Consider the following 20,734-nt stretch of genomic DNA (forward strand, 5'->3'; position numbering starts at 1 on the left):
AATTGATGGCTACCTAAGTAGGTAGGCAAGTAGAAGAACACAACTCTTTTCATTACGAGTGTCTTAGAATGAGCTGGTCCGGCTGGTATGGAAATTCGACTTCAAATCTAAGAATCACATTTGGTGTACCTAATGCAACCTAAGGTTCCGGTGGGATCAGTGCTGTGTATTTCTATTCATACCTATATTTATATTTCGACATACTAACTTACTCACTAGATGATCCTAGAATGTAAATCTATATGTATGTCGCTCAGTTGCAAGTATGTATATAACTATCGTAACGTAAGCTATATCTCTTTGCTCGTTTACCATTCTATGTACTTTTCCCTAGGTAGCCTCTGAATGCGAAAAAGGCGTGATATACAACGATACATCAACACAATAACTTCAGAAGCAGGTGCCTGACTAGGTAAAAAGGAGTTGCATCAAGTTCTAGAACAGACCGGTAGAGCCGAATCGATTCGTTATCAATTCACCGTTATTGACACATTCTAGCGGGAAATAGCGAATAGAGAAAGCGGTGACGTTGTAATGCATATCCCATCCCCCTGTGTAGGGAAAGTATGTGGACTATTTTGGACTATTTTGGCTTGTGATATGTATCGTGCAGCTGCCACACTGCTGCGAACCTTCCCTCTACCAATGGTTAAAATACACTTGGGCTAAGGAAAGAAAGGAACGATCATCCAGTTACAAGGTAGTAGTAGGCACAATAAGACGAAATAAGCCACAAATCGGGTGCAAAAACAAAATAGAACTGTGGCACAGGTGTGGCTAGTGGCCAAATCTAATCCCCCCGGACTTGGCCCCATCCCTGAAATCAGAATCTGGCTTTGCTAATCAACCGCCAATTTCAACTTTTCGACATCAGCCTCTTCATTCTCCATCTCCCGCCCACTTTCTTTGACCAAGACAGAGTCCCGACCTCGCGAGCGCAAATTTCACGGGCACACGTTTCATATTTGTCCGCGACCATATTACTACAATTTTTAGCGCACCGGAACCCTTCGGACCTCTGCATCGTTAACATAATTGCCTGGCTCTTTTGAGAAAGTCCCACACGTCAGATCTCCGATCCTGTCGCGTGGACGCAGGAGTTTCGCGTATCCTTCTGCCACCACACACCACACCCACTTTCCGACTACAATCATCAATCGCGTACATCCTTATGACTTCATGAATGCTGTTGTTGATTCTTCCCGATTTGAGATATGATGGTCGGTGGATAAGTCGAGGCCGCCGACTTCGACCCTAATAATCATGGCTCCTAGCGCTGGTTATAAGGAGTTCTTTCCCAACGCTCCTCGCGCCGCCAGAGACAAGGCTAATGAACGGGAACGCGAGAAGTCCTCGAGAGCATCAGAAGCTACCGACATTGATGCTAAGACAGCAACGCCTGCTCATCGCGATGGCGCAAAGTACGATTCGTCGTTATCTGATGCCGCACACCCCCCGACAGATGATACCGAGTCTTTGCAAGGAGATATCCTCAATGGAGTTGGTTCCGCAAGCTCTCACGCGAGTACTACCTCCTCTGTCTTCACTACTTTCAATTCATCCGCTGCAATGAATGCTTCATCACGCGCTTCCAACAGCAACCTCACACCTCTTACCACAATGGGCTCGCCCACAAACCCTTCACATGTGCAACCCGCAAAGCAGCGCTCCTCCGTTCTTCATCATAATACAAGCAAACCTGATAATACGAGCTCTACAACGATCACGGGACCGTTGTCTAATGTTCCTGGTGTCGTTAAGCGCCTTCCGGCTCGAGACCCAAACCTCGCTATAAAGGGAACCAAGTGTGTACACGACCCTTTAACCGACAAGAGCTTGTCCTCGAGCGATAGAAAAACAATGAAACCCAAGTACAAGAACATCGGGCTGGTACGTATCCAACATACAATATTATATCTATGGATAGAGGGGGGGCGTCATCTGACTTATATGAGATCTTTGGCTAATTCACTGAATAGGAAGATGACGCTCCCCCTCCAGATCCTCGCCTATCTAAAGGCAGCTGGCTCGATTACATAAATGTCGACTTCCATCTGCCTAAGGCGAGATTACGTCAAACTCCTTATAATCTCAAACCATACCCATATGATCCTGCTACGTCTATCGGCCCTGGACCACCGACCCAGATTGTGGTTAGCGGGTTTAACCCGTTAATCTCCTTCTCCAAGGTTGTAACCATATTCACGTCTTTCGGCGATATAGCTGAAAGCAGCAACAAGATGCATCCTCACACCGGAAGTTTCCTTGGCTTCGCAACCTTCCGATACCGAGACTCAAAACAACAACGGCAACCTCCTGTCTCAGCTGTTAATGCCGCGAGAAGGGCTGTCCGCTCTATGAATGGAAAGAAGATTGAGACAAACCGCATCAAGGTAGAGTTCGACCGAGATGGAAAGAAAAGTAGGCTTATGCTTGAGACTATCCTCAAAAAGGACAATGAGGAATCTTTGCGTACAACTGTAACCCCAGTGCCTACGGGTCCTAGAGTGAAGCCTACCGAAATCGTGAACCGACCACCTCCCACCGCTCCGAGGGGTCCTGCTGCTGAGCGTCAGCGCCCCGTATTAGCCGCAGAGCCCACCTGGCCCCCTCCGAGCAAACCTAAGGGCCTTGGGTCTATGCTATTCGATTCTCAACTTGTCTCAGCTACCCTCAAGGGCGAACCGTACATATTCGTTCCCGACACTAGTGTTCCAGTCATGGTCACCACGATACCTCATATGAAGAAACGTTTGAAATCGTTCCAATTTGACGACATACGAGCTGACCGCACTGGCTACTATATCATCTTCCCCAATACCTCGCTTGGCCGTGAAGAAGCCACTAGGTGTTTCCGGTCGGCTGATGGTAGCGCCTTCTTTACCTATACAATGGCTATGAAGCTCCACGGCGTAGCTCCCTCGAGTTCCTCCAATTCCATTACCCATTCACGAACGAATGAGCCAGACAGAAGATCGCTTGCGGATGCGCGCTATAGAGAAGAACACCAGTACCGACCTCGCGATGAACGACGCCGCGATGAGGAGGCCGTCTTGGAAGAAGAGAAGAAACAACGAGCCAAGAACTTCGACCCTGTCACGGAAGCTATTGAGGTCGTTCGCCGTGAAATGAAGGAGCATTTAATCAGACATATCAGGACTAAAGTTGCGGTACCCACGCTTGACAAATTCCTAGACCCGGCGAACCACGTAGCTAAGAGGCGCAAATTGAACCTCGAACAACCTCCAGGGCCGTCACATCCTACACTCGGCATCGAAGAGCGCGATGTTACGCCCATCAGCACACCCAACTCGCGAGCTGACCCAATCGAACGTCGCACAGCTCGTGTCGATGTTGCTGCGTTGCCACGCATCAGGAAAATTAAAGGTCAAGGTGCTGCGCAGCGAAATTATGGATTTACAGACCCATTTGCGCGTAAGAGGCCTTCTGTGGTACACAATGCCTTCCGATCGCTTCACCATCGACTACAGCCTCCGGACAGCGATGACGAAGTATCTGAAGACGAGACCGAGAATCGCGATTCGGTTATGCGTGATGTCGAAGAATCAGAGTCGCGCCCTAGGAGCCGTATGAGTACGGAGGACGACGGGTTCGAGAATGACTTCGCCGATGAAGATTCTATGACCGATGCTAGTTTCCCTGTCAACGATGGTATTGTTAAGGCAAAGAAGCGGAAGCTCGACCTTCACGTCGAAGCCGCCATCAAGCGACAGAAGAAATCCGACGAAGAGCTCTTCGGTGTTACTATTGATACACTCGAAAACGAGTTCCCTAGTCCAACAGAAGACATCGTTATGCCCGACGCCGATCTTGACAAGACCTCCGAAGCCACCGAACTTCCTACTCTAGTCGAGAAGACAGCCAAGGGCCGAAAGAAAGCTACCGTAGCTAAGCCAAAGAAGAAGACTAAGAAACAGCTCTTCGAGGAACGTGAAGCCATGAAGAAGAAACAGCAGGAAGTATACGTCGAGGAAGCCCTAGGACAATCGCAGAAAGAACAGAGACAAGAGTCCGAGGACCTGGTACCCAAGCCTGTGGTTCAAGAGGTTGTTGACGAGGTAATTCCCAAAGACGAGCGCTTTTCCGATGCAGTACTCCCAGCGATGGCTTTGCCGGAGTCGTTCGGCTTGTCAGTACAGTCCATCCCGGAACTTGACCTCCAGTCTAAGGATCACCCTGATGTCGGTAAGCTCAAGAAGAGGTTCAAGTCGAATGACGTGGGCGATCCCAGACTTTGGGTATGGAGACACAACCGCGTGCGGGAGCTCAATGCGGAGAAGGCATCACCTACGGAGTCTCTTATTATTGAAGGCTACTACGTACCAAATCCTAGTGGATGTGCCCGTACCGAAGGTGTTAAGAAAATTCTCAATTCGGAGAAATCCAAATATCTCCCCCACCACCTTAAAGTCCAGAAGGCCAGAGAGGAGCGGCAGCTTCGCCAAGCGAAGAAGGACGGCAAGGATACGGCGGCGGCGGCGGCTGAAGCAGCAAAACTCGCGGCAGAGAAATTACTAGCCAAGGGCAATTCGCGAGCAAACCGTGTCAATAACCGGCGCTTCGTCGCCGACTTGAACGATCAGAAGAGAACCCTGGGCCAAGATTCGGAAGTTCTGAGATTCAACCAGCTGAAGAAACGAAAGAAGCCTGTCAAATTTGCTCGCTCCGCAATCCACAACTGGGGCCTATACGCCATGGAGAATATTAACAAAGATGATATGATCATTGAATACGTTGGCGAGGAAGTTCGGCAGTCCATTTCCGAGATTCGGGAGAACCGATACCTCAAGAGCGGCATTGGCAGCAGCTACCTCTTCCGTATCGACGATAGCACGGTCATCGACGCCACAAAGAAAGGAGGCATTGCCCGATTTATCAACCATAGCTGTATGCCCAATTGCACAGCCAAAATCATCAAAGTGGAAGGCAGTAAGAGAATTGTCATTTATGCTTTACGAGATATCGCTCAAAGTAAGTTTGAATTTCGCTACACTTGGTCAATGAACAAAATTACTAACACGAACTCTTAATAGACGAGGAATTGACTTACGACTACAAATTTGAGCGAGAAATAGGGAGCTTAGATCGTATCCCTTGCTTGTGCGGAACTGCAGCTTGCAAAGGATTCCTCAACTAATGACGTCTTCTCGAGCTCCTCGAAAAAAGCATCTCTTTTACTCATCTATCTGGAGTGGGCGGTTTTTTTCTGCATCATGATACTCTTCATTTCAAGGCGCGGCTCTGGATCAATCTTGCTATATATGCATGCTAAGGGTTCCTTCAGCGAACGGCCAAAAAAAAGGGGGAGGTGTACACTAGCTGATTTTCTTCCACCCAGACGCGGGCTACGGCGTTTTAGCACAACCTTCCAATTTTTGGTGGTTAAAATGGTACGGGTTGCAAGCATATTGAGTGCGGCGATGATTATAGATGCTAAGGAAATTGGCCACCGTCTATACCCGTGGCGGTGGGATTTCTTTTCAGAGTGCTGTTGGGTAAAGGAACCCCTTCAACAAACGAGGCTATCAATGTACATAAGAATCATCCCAGGTGGCCTCAACTCCAGGAACTTGCTGAGGGGCTAATAATTGCGATTGCCCATATTCAACATGAATCATAAAACATGTCTATCATCTAGTCAGCAACAAAGATTTTTTTTTAATGTATCTGTAGCTTGCCTCAACTAATGATCTCTTTTGGTACCCTGAAACGCCGTTGTGATATGCCGTGAAGTCTAGGAGAACTCTGCCCAAACGCCGGAATGCGTGCTCCAAATGCATATACATCCATATTCTCGTATCCTACTCAGTTCCTAATCATTGCGGGGCACCAGGTAGCCTCTCAATTACGTATTTCCCTCGGGCTACGTTCATGATAGGGACACCGGGGATCTTGCGTATCCGCCTACAGAGATCCTTATCGTTTGTAGCAACAATGTATATACGATGTTTCCTACACAAAATGGTTAGCTACCATGTCACAATCACACGTCCACGTAGCAGCCGGCTCAGGACTTACATGACTCGATCCACGATACAATCATCAGCATACACGCCCTTATGATCGCACTGTAGCCGTTCCCAACGCTCGTCTCGCGCGATGCGCAGGGCGATCCGGTACTTGGGGCCCAGCTTCTCCAGCTCGGCCATGACGCAACTCGTGATGATGGGCGTGCACTTCGCGTACAGGCAGTCCATCATGCTCTCGAGCAGCGGTAGCTTGCGCTGGACGGTGTGGGACAGGAAGTTCGTGTCGACGAGCACGCTGTAAGGCGGCACGAGGGCCTCGTTGTGCTGGAAGAAGAGCTGCGAGGGCAGCTGCGGGACCTCGCGACGCACGATCTCGTTGGAGGCGCCGTCCTTGGGCTTCGCTTCGGCGGCCGCCTTCGCGTTCTTCTCCCGGTTCTCCTTCAGCCGCGCGTCGCGTCGCGATATTATGCGCTTGACCTAGGCGGCGGAAGAGAGAGTTAGTCGGTGATGCCGGAAAAAAAGGATCATGCTCTTATCGATAAGGAGTTTTCTATATAGCGGCAGATGGAAGGAAACGTACTTGCGCGAACTTGCGCGTCTTCTTTGCGACACCCATGGCGGACTCTCGTTCGATTCGGCTTGACCCGTAAGATACCCGAGCGACGGCGAGGAATGGAATCGAGGGGATATGTCGGGGGCAGGTTCGTGCAGGTTGATCGTGCACATCAGAATGTAGGCAAGTAATTGGCGATCTGCCACTCTAGAAAATCTCGACCGCCCTGGAAGGGATTATCAGATTAGCCGCTCTCAAGGGTACTGTCCGTATCTTAGGTAGTGCAGTGTTGGTCTGTGCGCTTATTCTTTACCATGGAAAGTATCGAGGTACAATTATTGGGCCCCACATCCCCCATGATTCTGTGCCTGGACCTGCCCGTCAAGCCAGAGAATGGCTGGTCCTCACGAATCATTGTTTAATATTATCGAATGATAAAGCTTAAAGCCTCTGAGTGGAATTTCATTATTCAGCTTATACGTACTGCGTAGGTAAATTCAAGTTCACCAGGATTGGTAGCCTACTCCAGAAATGCTAGGCCAAAATCTCTACTATGGATGGTATGGATGGTAACTAGCGTCTGCGGTGCGCTGTGCTACGAGGTCGTACTGCGTCTCTGCGGCCTGCCAAAAATTGCCGATGGCGTACGAAGTACAATGTACTATACACTTTCTTCGGGATCATCTGGTATATAGTTTTGCTAGCGTGACCAGGAAAAGTATGTACCAGTACTAGCGCGGAGGTAGTCATCAACGCGAGCCTTTCCTCGTCTCGTCTTCCTCAATTTGCTTTTTTACTAGGCAGGAACGCCTGTTTGGTGTTTGCTTATTTTAGCCTCTCCTCCTATTTCTTGTTGGTCCCCTTGGTCCCCTTAGTCCCCTCCGTCACTCCGCGAACCCTCCAACTAAACATCCACCAAGCAACGAAAAGGTGGGAGGTCGTGAAAGTCTTCAGCAAACAAAAAAAGCAATGCAACAATCGTTTTAATCAGTGTATCATTCTAGTCTATCACTAGACATTATTCTTTTTCACTTTCTAGAATCGATCCGATCCTTTTACGTCCCGTGTTCCGGGGCGCCCCATTTACTCTTTCGTAATTGAGCTGAGTCCGGGAAATACGAAGGGTCCAGGTCATCTCGTTTTTCTCTAAGCCACACGACAACACGACAGAGGGAAAACGTCCCTCCGACATCATACCAAATTTACATCTGAGGATTTCCATCGCGATCGCGCATCGAATATAACGTCGGGAGCCCTTTCGCTTAATTATTTCTTCAGCCGCATTGCGCGAACTCGCCCATCATGCGCCCGCAGCCGATTTTATTCGCCGTAGCCGCACTGCTGGCTTCCCACGTCATCGCTCAAGACACGGCAACCAGCACTGATGATGCGACATCGACGGCAGATACCGCGACGAGCACTGCAACTGACACAGCTGCTACGACGACCGCAGACGCGACGACGACTGCGGACACCAGCACCAATACAGACACTTCCACCGCGGAGTCAACAACCACTGATCAGACATCGACTGACCAAACAACCACATCCGCTGCTAGCACAACGACGGATGCGTCATCAACGACGACCGACAGTGACAGTCTTCCGTCCATCACCTCCTCGACTTCATCCACTTACAGTTATCCGGCCCCTACTGTACCTCCGACGAACAATGCCCCGTTCATGCAGCCAACAACTATGCCAGAAGGCACCGTGTTCATTGCTGTCGGGGCCATCTTGGGTGCTTTCGGAGCCGCAGTCTTGATATGGCGTGGTGTCGTCGCCTGGCTCCTGCATCGCAATGTTAAGAGGGCGGCGTTAGCGCAGCAAGTTGCTAATGACAAAGCGACCTTCCAGCCGCCTCCAGCTCCCTTCTATAAGTACACTGATCAAGCATCGTCGGCCTCGCTCGGTGGTTCTATACCAGGCCGAGGAGTGCGGAGAACAACGCGAGGACCTATCCCTTCAGCTACCCCCAGCCAGTCTAATCTCTTCTTTTCTCCCACTGCTCCCACGGCATCCGGCAACGGCAATCGTGAATCTCGTTTCCTGCCCTCCGGTTTCTATGCCGCCGGGGCTGGATCACCACAGCAAGGTCATGGTCATTCTATCAGCCTGACAAACCTTCGACCGGATTCGCGTGGCCATGGACGCCCTCTCGGACACACCCCACCCGAGTCCCCTGGCCTAGCACCCCGTCAAGATATGGCGCGGCGGAACATGAGTACAAGCTCATTGAATCTTAACCGGCCACCCAGTGGACGAGCCCCCAGTGCCTTTTTGGAGGACTTGCTAGACGACCCTCAAAACCAATTCCCACCGCCCGGTCACCCGAACACCTGGAGTCAAGCTCAACCCCGGCATTAGTTGTCCGGCGAGAGTTCTTTTTCTTCCACGGAGTCTGGCTATGGAGGTCTACGGTGTTAGGGCATTTTATAAATTCTTCATTGCAAAATATTTGAAAGCATTATCGAGGTACGATATAGAGAAGAGGTCGGGTGGACCAACCCCAGTAGAGTAGTAGGTGGGGGAGAAAAAGGAGTAGAGTCCTACACCTGGCGGTGAGGACAAAACCTTCGGACTTTGCCTGCCGAGCAATTGCTTCTTGTAAAACGTGTGTTGTAATAGGCATCAGAGTTGGAGTTACGGGGTACGGTGGTAGCTACTTTTTATGGGCTTTTGGGCCTTTTTTATAAGAAAAAGGCAGACAACATTACAGCTACGTCACATATCTATCGCCGAAGAGTGCAGTACATAATCTTTTCGTTATCCAATAATCTTTTCCCCAGTTCTATGTCCAACGAAGAAGCCCCGAGGTCATTACCTATCATACCCTATCACGCCCTATCACGTGGAGTTATAGTCTACCTATCCAATTGTTTCAATGCCAACCAGTGCATATGTACTACATGAGAACTTGAATTTCTGAAAGATGTTTACTACCCAAATATGTAATTGTAAACGCTACGTAAGGGTTGGGGATCTGCATTGCATCTTCGCATGGCTTTGCAGATGGATTTCTTGCCGACATGTCTAGTTTAATGCAGGAACCAAAGGCTAAGAAGTTCTGTACCGAGTATGCGGTTTGCGGGCGAATGAGATGCGTATATATATAAGACGGCATTTGGTGTGACGTCTGATCAATTTGTCTGATTCAGCCTGCGCTACTTCGTATATAATATCACTGCCCAGACATGTATATGTCTGAATCTGACATAATAGGCAGGTAGATATTATAAGGCACGACATTTCTAGCTTAGCCCATACATATACCCCAAAACGTACTCAGGCAAATACGCATAATAGTCTTGCTGATCAGAATCCTTCGTGTCCTAATACAGACGATGATTGCCTTACTAAGCTCTAGTACGAGCTACTACCTTGTAGGTAATATAACCAACCGCGGTTTCCGTGATACTGAGAGCTCCCGTATCAAACTACGGACAAACCTTGAACAAAGGCAATCAAATTAGCGACTGTGCCAACGAATGAACATTCGATCATATAATCTATAACGAAAAGCTCCCTTGCGTAAGTGGGCTCCTATAAGAATAGCAACACGTGTGTTACACATGCATAACATAACGAATGCTACATACTCACCTACATGGCTCAGCCGCTTCCAACTTCTCCTTTACTTGACTGTCCCTTCTTCCTCTTCTCATCCAACAAGCATCGATGTTTCCAAGACACGGTACACGATGCCAAGAACGAACGCATAGACACCAAGACCTAAGCTCTTTCCTTGATGTAACAAGGTTCAAGCTATTCGACCTTGCCTTGCACGCGGAAAGCCCGCTCGTTCCTCGAGTCCTCTTATCTATCTCCTAGGACCAACTCTCTCTTCGATTATTTAGGTATCATACCAATACAACAATCTTCTCATACGCAGAATCATCGAGTGTCATATACTCGTATATCATTAAATATCGCTATGTATGTGTATCCAAATCTACTTAGGTATCCGACCTAATCCCATAATTAGAAACTTACATCACATTATCCTGTCCCCATTTTCATCAACATCTCGACTCGGCCTCACAATTCGTCATCCTTCTCGCTCTTTGACCCCTCTCCCTCTCTCCTTGCCTCATCATCATCTTCATTCAGTCCCTCCCTTGCACTATGTATATCCTCGACCCTAATACCGCTCCTATCACACATACTCCTGAAAATGCCACCTTGGGCCCATAAGTTTATTGGAGTATCCAACTCTGCAATACGCCCGGCATCCATGACGCAGATGCGGTCGTATCCTACGATAGTCCGCAAACGGTGAGCGATGCACAGCAGTGTCTTCCCACGGAATCCGACAGCCATCGTCTTTTGGATCTTGTCATCTGTTTCCATGTCCACGGACGAAGTAGCTTCATCACACACGATGATCTGCGATCCGCGGACTAGGGCTCGCGCCAGCGCCATTAGCTGTCGTTGGCCAAGCGAGAAGTTCAGCCCGTCCTCTTCCACGACACTGTCGAGATGGACCCGTGTTGGGTCCTTGTCGTCGATATTCGCGTCAGCTGGCACCAGATCAGCCTTCCGCAGCGCTGACCACAGATCCAGATCGGAGTGCTCGTTAAAGGGGTCCAAATTACTGCGGACAGTTCCGCGGAAGAGCGTAGGGTCTTGTGGGATGATGGCAAGGCGGGAACGGAGATCATGCAGGCCAACCGTGGAAATGTCGAGTCCATCGATGTAGATATGGCCCCCTGAGATCTCGACTAGTCGGAATAGGGTCGACATGATGGAACTCTTGCCCGCCCCTGTGCGGCCTACGATACCTATGCGCTCACCTCCACGGACATTAATGCTAAGGCCTTTGAGCACCAAGGGTAAATTCGCGCGATAGCGCATCTCGACGTTGTCGAAGATGATTTCTCCTTTTTCCGGCCACGTGGGACGAACGTCAATCGTGTGTTCAGGTGCCTCCTCCTCGAGTTGCGTTCCGTAGTACTCGAGTCGTTCCACGGCATTCATGCCGTTCTCCACCTCGGCTAGCTGCCGCACCGTAAACTGCAGCATCTGCACGATAGACAAGATGTACGAAAGCACGAGACCACCGATCGATGGTGAAACACTAAATCGGGACGTCACGACAAGGATGCCTGTGGTAAACACGAGCAAGTTCCCGATAGTGTCCAGACGTATCGACAGCCACCGTTGATTAGAGAATGTTAGGTAGTATGCCGCATTCATTTCATCAATGGAATCCCGAAGGTCGTTGATGAAACGATCCCTGAGCCCATACGCGCGAATAGATGCCACTCCGCTAAGGCCTTCGCCGAATTTGGCGAACACCACAGATCGGAGAACTGACTCGAAACGCTTAACTTCTCGAGCAGAGGCCCGATAATATGATGCTGCAAGCACGAAGAGAATAGCCAGTGGAACTAGTGCAATCGCGAAGTAGTGGAAGAAAGCGATAATCAGAGCGAACACAGATATAATCATCGCTAGCGTGAGGAAATACATCCTCATAGCATCGGACAAATTGTTATCCATAACGTCGACATCCCTCGAAAACCGATTTGTGATACGACCTAGTGGTGTTGTGTCGAAGAAGGACATTGGTGCTCTAAGAGTCCTCGTCACTGCCTGTCTCAGGAGTGTCCTGCTGGCATTTGTGCCGAATACGGCTAGCAGAACTGAAAAGAGGAACATCAGCAAAGCCTGCAACGTTCCGAGGCCCGCGTAAACTCCGATATATATTCCTGTGGTGAGACCGAACTTATCAGATGTCCAATAAGACAACCATAAACTTGTCATAATATTGGCACCTTGAGAAAGCAGCAGCACCACGACTACGAGCGGAGCGTTAAGGATACTTCCCGAAGCTCGAACGTAGGTCGTGTAAACAGACCAGGGCACGCTTGATACAGCTCGTTCCTCCGCTTGCATCAAACCCTGAGCCTTCTTCTTTTTCTTCTTCGTCTCGCCATCGGCGGTCTTCTCCTCGACTTGGCCTGGCTCTTCCTCTTGCTTCTGTTCCACTGCGGTAGTTTCCATCAGCTGCCTGAAGCCCGAGTAGTTGGCCATTAAGTTGTCGAAAGTGTCAACCGCTCGAATCTTGCCGGCGTCCATCCAGATGATCCGGTCACAGCGGTTAAGAACCCACAATTGATGCGTTGCAAGAATTCGGCACTTGTCTTTCAGAAGACCCATTATGGCGTTGTCCATGATATGTCGGCCAACATGAGCATCAACCGCGCTGAGCGGGTCGTCCATGAGGACGATATCAGCGTCAAAATATATGGCTCGAGCGATATTTAGTCGTTGTTTCTGTCCGCCTGATATAGTAATTCCTCTCTCGCCTATTTCAGTTGCGTCTCCATTGGGAAGCATATCCAGGTCAGGTTGCAAAGCGCAGCTATTCGTGGTTAGCATCTTGTGTTGTACCCTCATCATTCTTAGAATTTACTCACGCTCTAATAACCTCCTTGTACCACTCACGATCCATTTCCTTCCCGAAAAGGATATTATTCCGGACACTCGCGTTCTGAATCCAGGCATATTGAGGGCAGAAAGCTCTAGAGGCACCTAATACGACCTCACCCGATGTCTTCCGCATGTCTCCAGCGAGCGCAGCGAGCAAGGAACTCTTGCCACATCCGACAGTACCAATGACAGCAACCAGTTCATTTCTTCCGATTTCGATGTTTAGATCTTGGAGTTTAAAAGGCTCACGTTCTTCCACGAGTGTGCTTGCTGTGTCCTCGGTATTTTCTTCATTGCCTGCTTTGTGAGGTTGTTTTGTTCCTTTCTGCGGATGTCCGTCTTTACCCTTCTTTTCCTTCTCGGATTCTTGGGTTGGCGTGCGCTCCCAGGTGAAAGTAGCATCGTGCATTTCAACCGCATTTTTTCCTTCCGGTTGTAGTACAACATCCTCCTCTTGCTCTTCGGATAGCAGAAATTCCTGTATACGTTTCATAGACGACCAAGCGTCAACAGTTTGGCCAATAACCAGAGGGAGCAGGTTGAGAGGCATTCGCAAGCCATTGAAAAGCGCAAGGGAGGAGAAGACTTGTGCAGCCGGAAGACCATGATCGGTCAATGAGTAGGTAATGAACGATAACATAGAAGCGTATATGGGGAGCGACATGCTGACAGCATTGATAGCATTTCGAACTGCCAAAAGAATTTGGATAGAGTGAATTTCTCGAGATCTGATCTCCCTTAGACGTTCCAGGAAAGCTCCCTCCCAACCGAAATATTTGACAAAGCGAACAGACTGCAATATTTCTTGTGTGAGGCTAACACGTTGATCCGTTATCTTGTTAATTGCTGCTCGGCGTATGAATAGCGCCCGAATTGCTCTCGTCAAGGCCGGGACGCCGATGACTAAAAGCCCGAAGCCGGCTAGAGCACTATAAGTCAGATTGATAAGAAGGACGATGAGAGTTATTATGCACGAGATGGGCGCCGTCCAAGTCATGTGGAACAGGGCGGAAGCTTGGTCTATACGGTAGGTATCGACGCTCATCAAGTTCACGATTTTTCCATTGCTCCAGCCAGTGCCATCACCTGAGATGAGTGTTTTATCCATTTTAGGGTCCTTCTTGGAACCATCCGGCTTCTCTGTTTCGCTAGTTTCATTCTCTTTTCCTTTATCTTTTCCTCCTTGGCTGTTTTCTGCCGTGCCGTTGGATGCGTCTTTACTACCGCCAGCCCTTGCCCGGCCGGAGAGTACCATTGATTTCTCAAAAATGAGACTGATGAGGACAGCACGCGCCTGCCCCCCAATCATCATTCCACGATAAATGAAGTGGTTGACACCTAAGCTCTGGAGAATTTGCATAACGGTTACACCAACTACCAAACCAATGCCTGAACCGATCTTAGGTGGAGGCTGTCCATTCTGAGATGCATCCCAGGCTTCTTGGGCAAAGTTGATGAGGTACCGCAAAGTGAAAGGAGACATGACTTGGAAAATAGACGAGGCAAGTTGGCAGAAACCGCCCACCCAGAATTCCCAGAAGAAAGTTTCGTGCAGTGCCCAAAGTAGGGGGTATTGATCACCTGCTTTCTTTCGTTTCTCAAAGGATTCTCTCGTCTTAGTCGTCATCTTCTCGGCTGTCCGATCAGGGTTTACGGACCAGAGATCATCTTGCTCAAGGGATCGCTTGTACCCTACCTATATTTCCTATCAATACAATGTGGCGAATACGGACAAGCACGATACTTACACTCATCAAGGGGGCCATCCAGTGGAAAGTCAATTTACTGAAGAATCCAGCCCCATACTCTTTGGAGACCTCGCGCTCCTTGGGGATGGGCGGTATCGAACCCCATAGTAGTGGGTTCAAAATTTTGTACCATGGCTTCTTAGCTGGTACGGACGTCCTCGTGGTAGTGCGGGTGATTGTGCTTGTGTCGGTGGCATGGCTTTGAGTGTGTTTCAACTCTTCGCGGCGAACTTGGCTCTCGTCCGAGTCTTCCTGCTTTCGGATTTCTTTTTCGGGATCGTCGTAGTCCGAGGCCGGCGATGCTGGCTCAGAGTTGCCGGTAGCTTCGACATCTGCAAGTGGGTCCGCCGGTTTTATTTCTTTATTCTCAGTTTCATTTGCCATAGTATGGCCCAAAAAAACAGCTCAACACTTACTCGCGGCGTGGTGCGAGGGTGAGGGGGTTATACCAAGTCTTAGGGAGGCTTCTACAAGTATATGCCAAACGTGATGGGTGGGTTTGAGCAATGATTTTTCTAAGCAATTGGTTCCGTTTTGTTAAGAAGAAAGCGAGAATAGGCGAATAAGGCGAATACGGCGAGATTTCGAGACTTGGCAATACTTTTATAAGCGATGAAGTGAAACGGGATTGGTCAGCCGACTCTCATACAAAGATACTTCTAATTCTTTTAACTGTTCAACCCTGGCATAAGATATTTAATTGTCTGGTTTAAACCAGAGGTTGAATATGTTTATGTACGGGGGTGCAGAGAGAAGAAGAGATGAAAGGGGATATAACTACGAGTGAATCGGGATCTTGGCAGCGGTAAAATATGTTGACAAGATTAGGAAGGACCCTTTACTTTTAGTATCTACTACGCAGTGAGCTATCTGCCTATGATGCTTTCATTGTCGGCCCCGCTTGCCGGACTAAGATTCCACTCCAGGCGTCGGAAGGACTAGACTATGCTGGGGTACATACCTACGCGGTACGGTATACGACTATATACGCAAGTCACCCAGAGTCACCAATCGCTCGGTATTTAGTACGAGCTTCGCCGACGACCTGGGGTTATCAGAGAGCCTCGGCCAATCACATTGTTTATAATACGAATCGGCATATAGCTGAAAGACACGATGAGGTAGTATTTTTATTTTTTATTCTCTCTGACCTGGTGAAGCGAACACTGAACACTCGGGACTTTGCTAGGTGACGCATGCCGGCGTAGGCATTAGTCAAAATGTCGGTAAGCTAGTCACCAACATGAGACTTGCATCGTCCTAGGTTGCTTCGCTACGACTAGCTTACATATTATATCGTATGTAGGTCGATAGAGGGAAGTCTTGTGAGTCGTCAGCAGATGTGCCTACCTCATGCATAAACACTTACATGCCTACATAGATCCGTGAATATATTTCCTATGCTAGTAATGAAAGCCTCTATGTGAAGACTTTTTCCAAGGTTCTCTTCTACCAAACCCGTTTCCGCACTAATCCGAATTCCGGGTTCCACTCGGGATATTTGAAATAACAACCGCCGACTTGGAAAAGTTAATTGCGAGGCCACCCTCTGACCCAGTAAAGACCCTGTCTAGACATGTGTGGGTGTCTGTGTGTCTGTGACTCTTAACCCGGTTTCGACTTCAGTCTTCGAAAATCAGAGTCGTATAGATCGTATATTCCGTCGCGAATGGCGGGCCAGCTTTTTATTTTATTTTATTTTATTGAATACCTACCTAACCTAAGTATTTACTACACTAGGCAGGTCGATCGTGGCAGGGGCGAGAGAATGCTAAGCTTTGTACTATCTACAGCTTGGCCAGATTCTAACCTTACTAGTCTCGATCAACCCGAAACCGGTCCCGACAAAGAGATTCCGCTGCCGACTCCGAACTTTCTCATTCCCTTGCCCCTCGGACTATAGCGGAGTTTAGGGAAAAAGAACCTGCTTCTAGTCCCCCCAATTGTAGTATAGAGCCGAGTTTGCTGATTTATAATGCGACTTTCGCATATCACGAGTCTTTTTGCGCCCCCCGCCTTCGAACGGATCTAGTTGGTTCCGTATTTAGTTTCCAATCCTTGATCAGATATGTACCTATCTAAGCACAGTATAGTATACCTCTGTTGCGAGAAAGATAATGGATGACAACAGCTTTTTCAATTAACTAAGCATGTTGATTCGCCCGTTGGACTTCGAAGTCCTATGTAGGTTTTTGTAACGCCGCACGGCAGACTTAGAGAAACACATGACATCAAGAAAATGTACGCTGTTGTTCGCCCGCTAGGCAAGTCAATCTGCTTACATATAGGTAGGAAAGACTTTGCCTGGAAGGAAACACCATCGCACGAACAATTTCAATATACCATGTATTAGTACTGGCTACGCAAAGCTCGCGGTCGTACCCTAACGGGTATTGCGCTTTAATTAGCAACAGGCAGGATTAGCAAAATATCTTCGAATAGGAGGTATTTCATATAAGCTTTTTGTATCTTACTAGTATAAGAATCTTGGCAAGTATTTTGCTTGTAGATCTATAGAAAATCCTCTATAGAAATACTATGCAAATTACCTGCAGTTAATACCTAAAACGTTTAACACATGTATACTAGTCATTCTACGATTCTGATTGCAATCACAGGCGCTGTACCACGTTCTAGAAGTTGTAATATTATGTGACACACTGTTATTTTCCCTAGACGTTGTGAGACACAACTTGGAGGTGTTGATGAAAACTATCGCATCATCGCCTCTCATCTATGCCCTTGTTTTTAATAAGCATCCATGTATACTCCCCAGATCCTGCTAGATGTACAAAGCTTGACTGTGCCGTACCAAGCTGATAGAAATGTCAAAGAAATCAGGAAGCAGCAGCAAGTTACCGATGACGGCAAAGGCAACCTTCATGCAGTCCTATGCTTGCTCACTGCGATCATTATGAACTATCCGTACCATCTGAACCGTCGAGACCCAATAACGCCTTTCCGATATTATCGATGTCGTCCGAGTCATCTTTGCCTTCACCCTCGCCTTCACCCTCGCCTTCGCCCTCGCCTTCGCCCTCGCCCTCACCTTCACCCTCCTCTCCCCCACTGCCAATTCCTAGCAGTTCCTTCTCCATAGGATCTAGATCGTCCGCATCCTCCATCGTGACATCGCCGTTGGTATTGCCGTTTGGCTTCGCCTTGACTATGTCCATCTTCTCTGGGCTATCATTACCGCCATGGTCGCCTTGTAATTCCGGTGAGGCATAATCCGACGGCGGAGCTGCAACACGTCTCTTAGTTGTCGACACGACCCCTAATTCGGGTCGACCCTCCCAACGCCTTAGTCGTCGGTCCGCCCTCCGAAGTGAGGCTGCGTACGATGCGAACTCTTCGCCGAAATCGTCCTCTTCCTGGTTAAGTTGGCAAAGACCACCAAAACCTCGATCTATGAAGGGGTGTTTATGCTCCCTATGCGACATCATATACTCTTCTTCATCGCTATCTAGTAGTGCGTCCTTCATAGCTGCTAGACGACGCTTGGCACGTATAATTGCGCCCTCCTGTCGACGCGATTTTCGAGCACGATGATGCTGTCTTCGAAGTCCGCGGCCGAGAATGTGCTCAACCCGCTGGTTCCGATTCCGCTCCACTGCGAGTTGATGCGCAGTAGGAGGGCGTGGCTTTCTAGGGACTATGCCTTCAATAACATGAGATCCCGGTCCCGCAGGCGAGGAGCCTTCGAAGATTAAGTGCTTCAGCGGCGCCCCGCCCCGTCGTCCGGTGCTGCTAGCGCCAATGCGCGACAAGGCCCTCGGCGGCGGAGTAGACCGTGTACTGTCCAGATCCGACTCGTGCTTCGACGGCCGTATCCGGGGGAGGATCGCAGCAGTCGGACCTTCGTCGGCTATAATCCTCCCCCTAGAACCTCGCTTGTTTTGATGATCCGCCAAGTAAGCTTGATCAGCTGCGATGATCTTTGCTCTGTGGTTCTGCTTCTCTCGCCCGAAGTCAATCTCCTCCTGAGGGTCAATATTCTCACGGTCTTCTTCTTCAGCGGTCATCTCCTCCATTCGTGGGACTCCCTGGTTTGCAACCTCTGTACCATAGTCGACACCTTGTCCGAATGGATTTTCTTCGCAGCCTTCTTCCGTAAAATCTGACTCAAGATAGAACCACATCAACCATAAAAAGGCTCTAGCACGGGATTTGCTTGTGTAGTTCGTCTTCATGATGAGGTCATGAAACTCGCCGCCAGGAGGAAAATGTAACTCTGCGATATAAGACGCTTGCTGGCATATAAGGAAAATGAGATTAACTGGGTTCGATCGAGGAGGATCCTTTCCCTTAAATTCGCCCAGCTCATGGGGCTCGGGACGATCCTCAGCCGCTCCCTTAAGGATAGACTTCAATCTTGGGGCGTCTTGTAGTTGCTTGTAGGCAGACGCATCTTGGTGCGCCTGCAGCGACGGGATGGCATGGTATGTTCGTAGCTGAGCTCGCATCTCAGGAAAAACTGCAAACCATTAGCAAGTGTCGTTTCTCTACATTGATGGAGGTGCCATACAGTTCAACGTCGTGTTCATCCGGCCTACGTTGACAAGCAAGCAGACCATGGCCATGCTCTTTGCGGCCTCTCGATCACTAAGCAATTTGTCTCGAAGAACCTTGCTCGTTTTGCTGCTTCTGGCCATAGTATCGATATACAGGTCCGCGAAACTCTGCTTCTCCTTGCCATCTCCTATAGGTTCGTAGCTGTTCGTGAAGACCTTGTTGTCGTCGTCGAAGACGGCTTTAAGAAAGTCGTATTGGATATCTCTTCTCCAAAGCGGTTCCCCATCTTCTTTCTTGAGATGTCTAATCTTTCCCACGGTAGGGAACGATGCTGAGGCCGCGGCTGCAGATGACTTGTTTTTCGGTCGCTTATTTCCGTGTCCGGATTGACTGATGATACTGGCTTCAAGGTTGTCACCTGGAGTACTATCCCTTGGGCCGCCACTAGATGCGCGCGACCAGCGGCTATGCTCGGGGGTGCCTTCTCTCGATGCCATCATGTGTTTTCTCGACAATAGAATTGACGAAGTGATAGCAGGGAGGCCGCGTCGATTAATACGGGGAATTGGGACTACTGGCGCACAGATCTAACTTTGACGATGACTACCTCTTCGTGGCAAGGCTTTGGTGAACGAGAGGAAGAGAAGAAGAAAAAAAAATGCCTATAATGAAAGGCTACGGACGAAATGTCATCATCAACTCATTACTGAAATTGTGAGGAAGAGTGTGAGGTGGAAGGAAGAGGGAGGAAAAAGACAAAGCTTCCGTGTCCGACGTTGAAATGCGATGATCAATTTAAATTTTCAGTGTGCTGAATCCAAGTGTTCACGCTGTACTGTACCGTACCTACCTCTCACGTCGCGTCACTTCCTTAAAGTTTGCCTAGGTGTACGTACTTTTAGTGGAGACCTCGTACAATTGAGTGCCTTTATCTGCAACACCCACATACTTACATAAGGTGCTAGACGCGTCAGGGGTTTAGGTTTAATACTATGTAGATTCTAGCCACAGCTTGGACCACTCATCAACTGGCAAGTACGAATTCGGTATGAAAACATCGAAGTTGACTTACTTTTTGGATTTTTAAGTTTTGTAAAGAGCGATTCATGGCTACATAGATGCCTATGTAGGTAGTTCTAATCTTGATATAATTTTCGTGCAAGAAGTTGGTAGGTACCTAATTTTGGGTGGCCCGTCTTATTGAGTAATATCACACGGGCACACGGCAACTAGAAATATTATACCATCAGGTATGTGTAGGTAGAGATTTTAGTTAATATCAACCGACGAATTAAGCGTATTATGTAGACAACGCATTTCACTATCAGCAGGATACTATTTTCACATGATGCTAAGTTCTTCGCGGTTTGCAAGTAAAAGGGGAACATTTTTTATTTTGGGAAGTTCTCAGTCCGTCGTAGATGGATTCTCTGAAAGTCCACCATAGCGCGAAGAACCTCAAAGGGCCTGAACGCGTCTCAGCCAATGTCCGC

General features: G+C 48.7%; 5 protein-coding genes across 5 annotated transcripts; 2 read left to right on the plus strand and 3 right to left on the minus strand.

The window, feature by feature from the left end:
* Nucleotides 1–1,263: 1,263 nt before the first annotated feature.
* On the plus strand, nt 1,264–5,158 carry F4807DRAFT_455387 (histone H3-K4 methyltransferase Set1; the record flags this gene model as incomplete). Its single annotated transcript, XM_048000718.1, has 3 exons — nt 1,264–1,890; nt 1,980–4,992; nt 5,055–5,158. The coding sequence occupies 3 exons, from the start codon at nt 1,264–1,266 to the stop codon at nt 5,156–5,158; spliced, it is 3,744 nt and encodes a 1,247-aa protein (XP_047859457.1).
* Nucleotides 5,159–5,632: 474 nt separating this feature from the next.
* F4807DRAFT_14177 (Fcf1-domain-containing protein) lies at nt 5,633–7,045 on the minus strand. The gene is made up of 4 exons (XM_047993109.1): nt 7,028–7,045; nt 6,571–6,769; nt 6,040–6,467; nt 5,633–5,973 (listed from the first exon to the last, which is right to left on the minus strand). Exons 2-4 carry the CDS (start codon nt 6,604–6,606, stop codon nt 5,838–5,840), a joined length of 600 nt encoding a protein of 199 aa, XP_047859458.1. The 5' UTR covers nt 6,607–6,769; nt 7,028–7,045; the 3' UTR covers nt 5,633–5,837.
* Nucleotides 7,046–7,702: 657 nt separating this feature from the next.
* Nucleotides 7,703–8,960, plus strand: F4807DRAFT_14202 (uncharacterized protein). The gene has a single exon (XM_047993111.1). It carries the CDS (start codon nt 7,846–7,848, stop codon nt 8,908–8,910), a length of 1,065 nt encoding a protein of 354 aa, XP_047859459.1. The 5' UTR covers nt 7,703–7,845; the 3' UTR covers nt 8,911–8,960.
* Nucleotides 8,961–10,581: 1,621 nt separating this feature from the next.
* Nucleotides 10,582–15,110, minus strand: F4807DRAFT_455390 (ATP-binding cassette transporter protein YOR1-like protein; the record flags this gene model as incomplete). Its single annotated transcript, XM_048000719.1, has 3 exons — nt 10,582–12,910; nt 12,966–14,674; nt 14,727–15,110. 3 exons carry the CDS (start codon nt 15,108–15,110, stop codon nt 10,582–10,584), a joined length of 4,422 nt encoding a protein of 1,473 aa, XP_047859460.1.
* A 2,236-nt stretch (nt 15,111–17,346) lies between these two features.
* Nucleotides 17,347–20,070, minus strand: F4807DRAFT_405168 (uncharacterized protein). Its single transcript, XM_047996189.1, has 2 exons — nt 19,255–20,070; nt 17,347–19,203 (listed from the first exon to the last, which is right to left on the minus strand). The coding sequence occupies exons 1-2, from the start codon at nt 19,739–19,741 to the stop codon at nt 17,639–17,641; spliced, it is 2,052 nt and encodes a 683-aa protein (XP_047859461.1). The 5' UTR covers nt 19,742–20,070; the 3' UTR covers nt 17,347–17,638.
* Between the last annotated feature and the right edge of the window lie 664 nt (nt 20,071–20,734).

This window comes from Annulohypoxylon truncatum (genome assembly GCF_022578515.1).
Source record: "Annulohypoxylon truncatum strain CBS 140777 unplaced genomic scaffold F4807scaffold_1, whole genome shotgun sequence".
NCBI classification, from domain to species: Eukaryota; Fungi; Ascomycota; class Sordariomycetes; order Xylariales; family Hypoxylaceae; genus Annulohypoxylon; species Annulohypoxylon truncatum.

Bases quoted from the DNA above. Each gene is read 5' to 3' on its own strand.
- F4807DRAFT_14177 (XM_047993109.1), bottom strand. From the start codon at position 6,606: ATGGGTGTCGCAAAGAAGACGCGCAAGTTCGCGCAA. The intron at 6,468-6,570 runs GTACGTTTCCTT...TCCGCCGCCTAG, and splicing joins AGACGCGCAAGTTCGCGCAA to GTCAAGCGCATAATATCGCG. The intron at 5,974-6,039 runs GTAAGTCCTGAG...CATTTTGTGTAG, and splicing joins TGTATCGTGGATCGAGTCAT to GAAACATCGTATATACATTG.
- F4807DRAFT_405168 (XM_047996189.1), bottom strand. From the start codon at position 19,741: ATGATGGCATCGAGAGAAGGCACCCCCGAGCATAGCCGCTGGTCGCGC. The intron at 19,204-19,254 runs GTATGGCACCTC...AATGGTTTGCAG, and splicing joins GATGAACACGACGTTGAACT to TTTTTCCTGAGATGCGAGCT.
- F4807DRAFT_14202 (XM_047993111.1), top strand. From the start codon at position 7,846: ATGCGCCCGCAGCCGATTTTATTCGCCGTAGCCGCACTGCTGGCTTCC.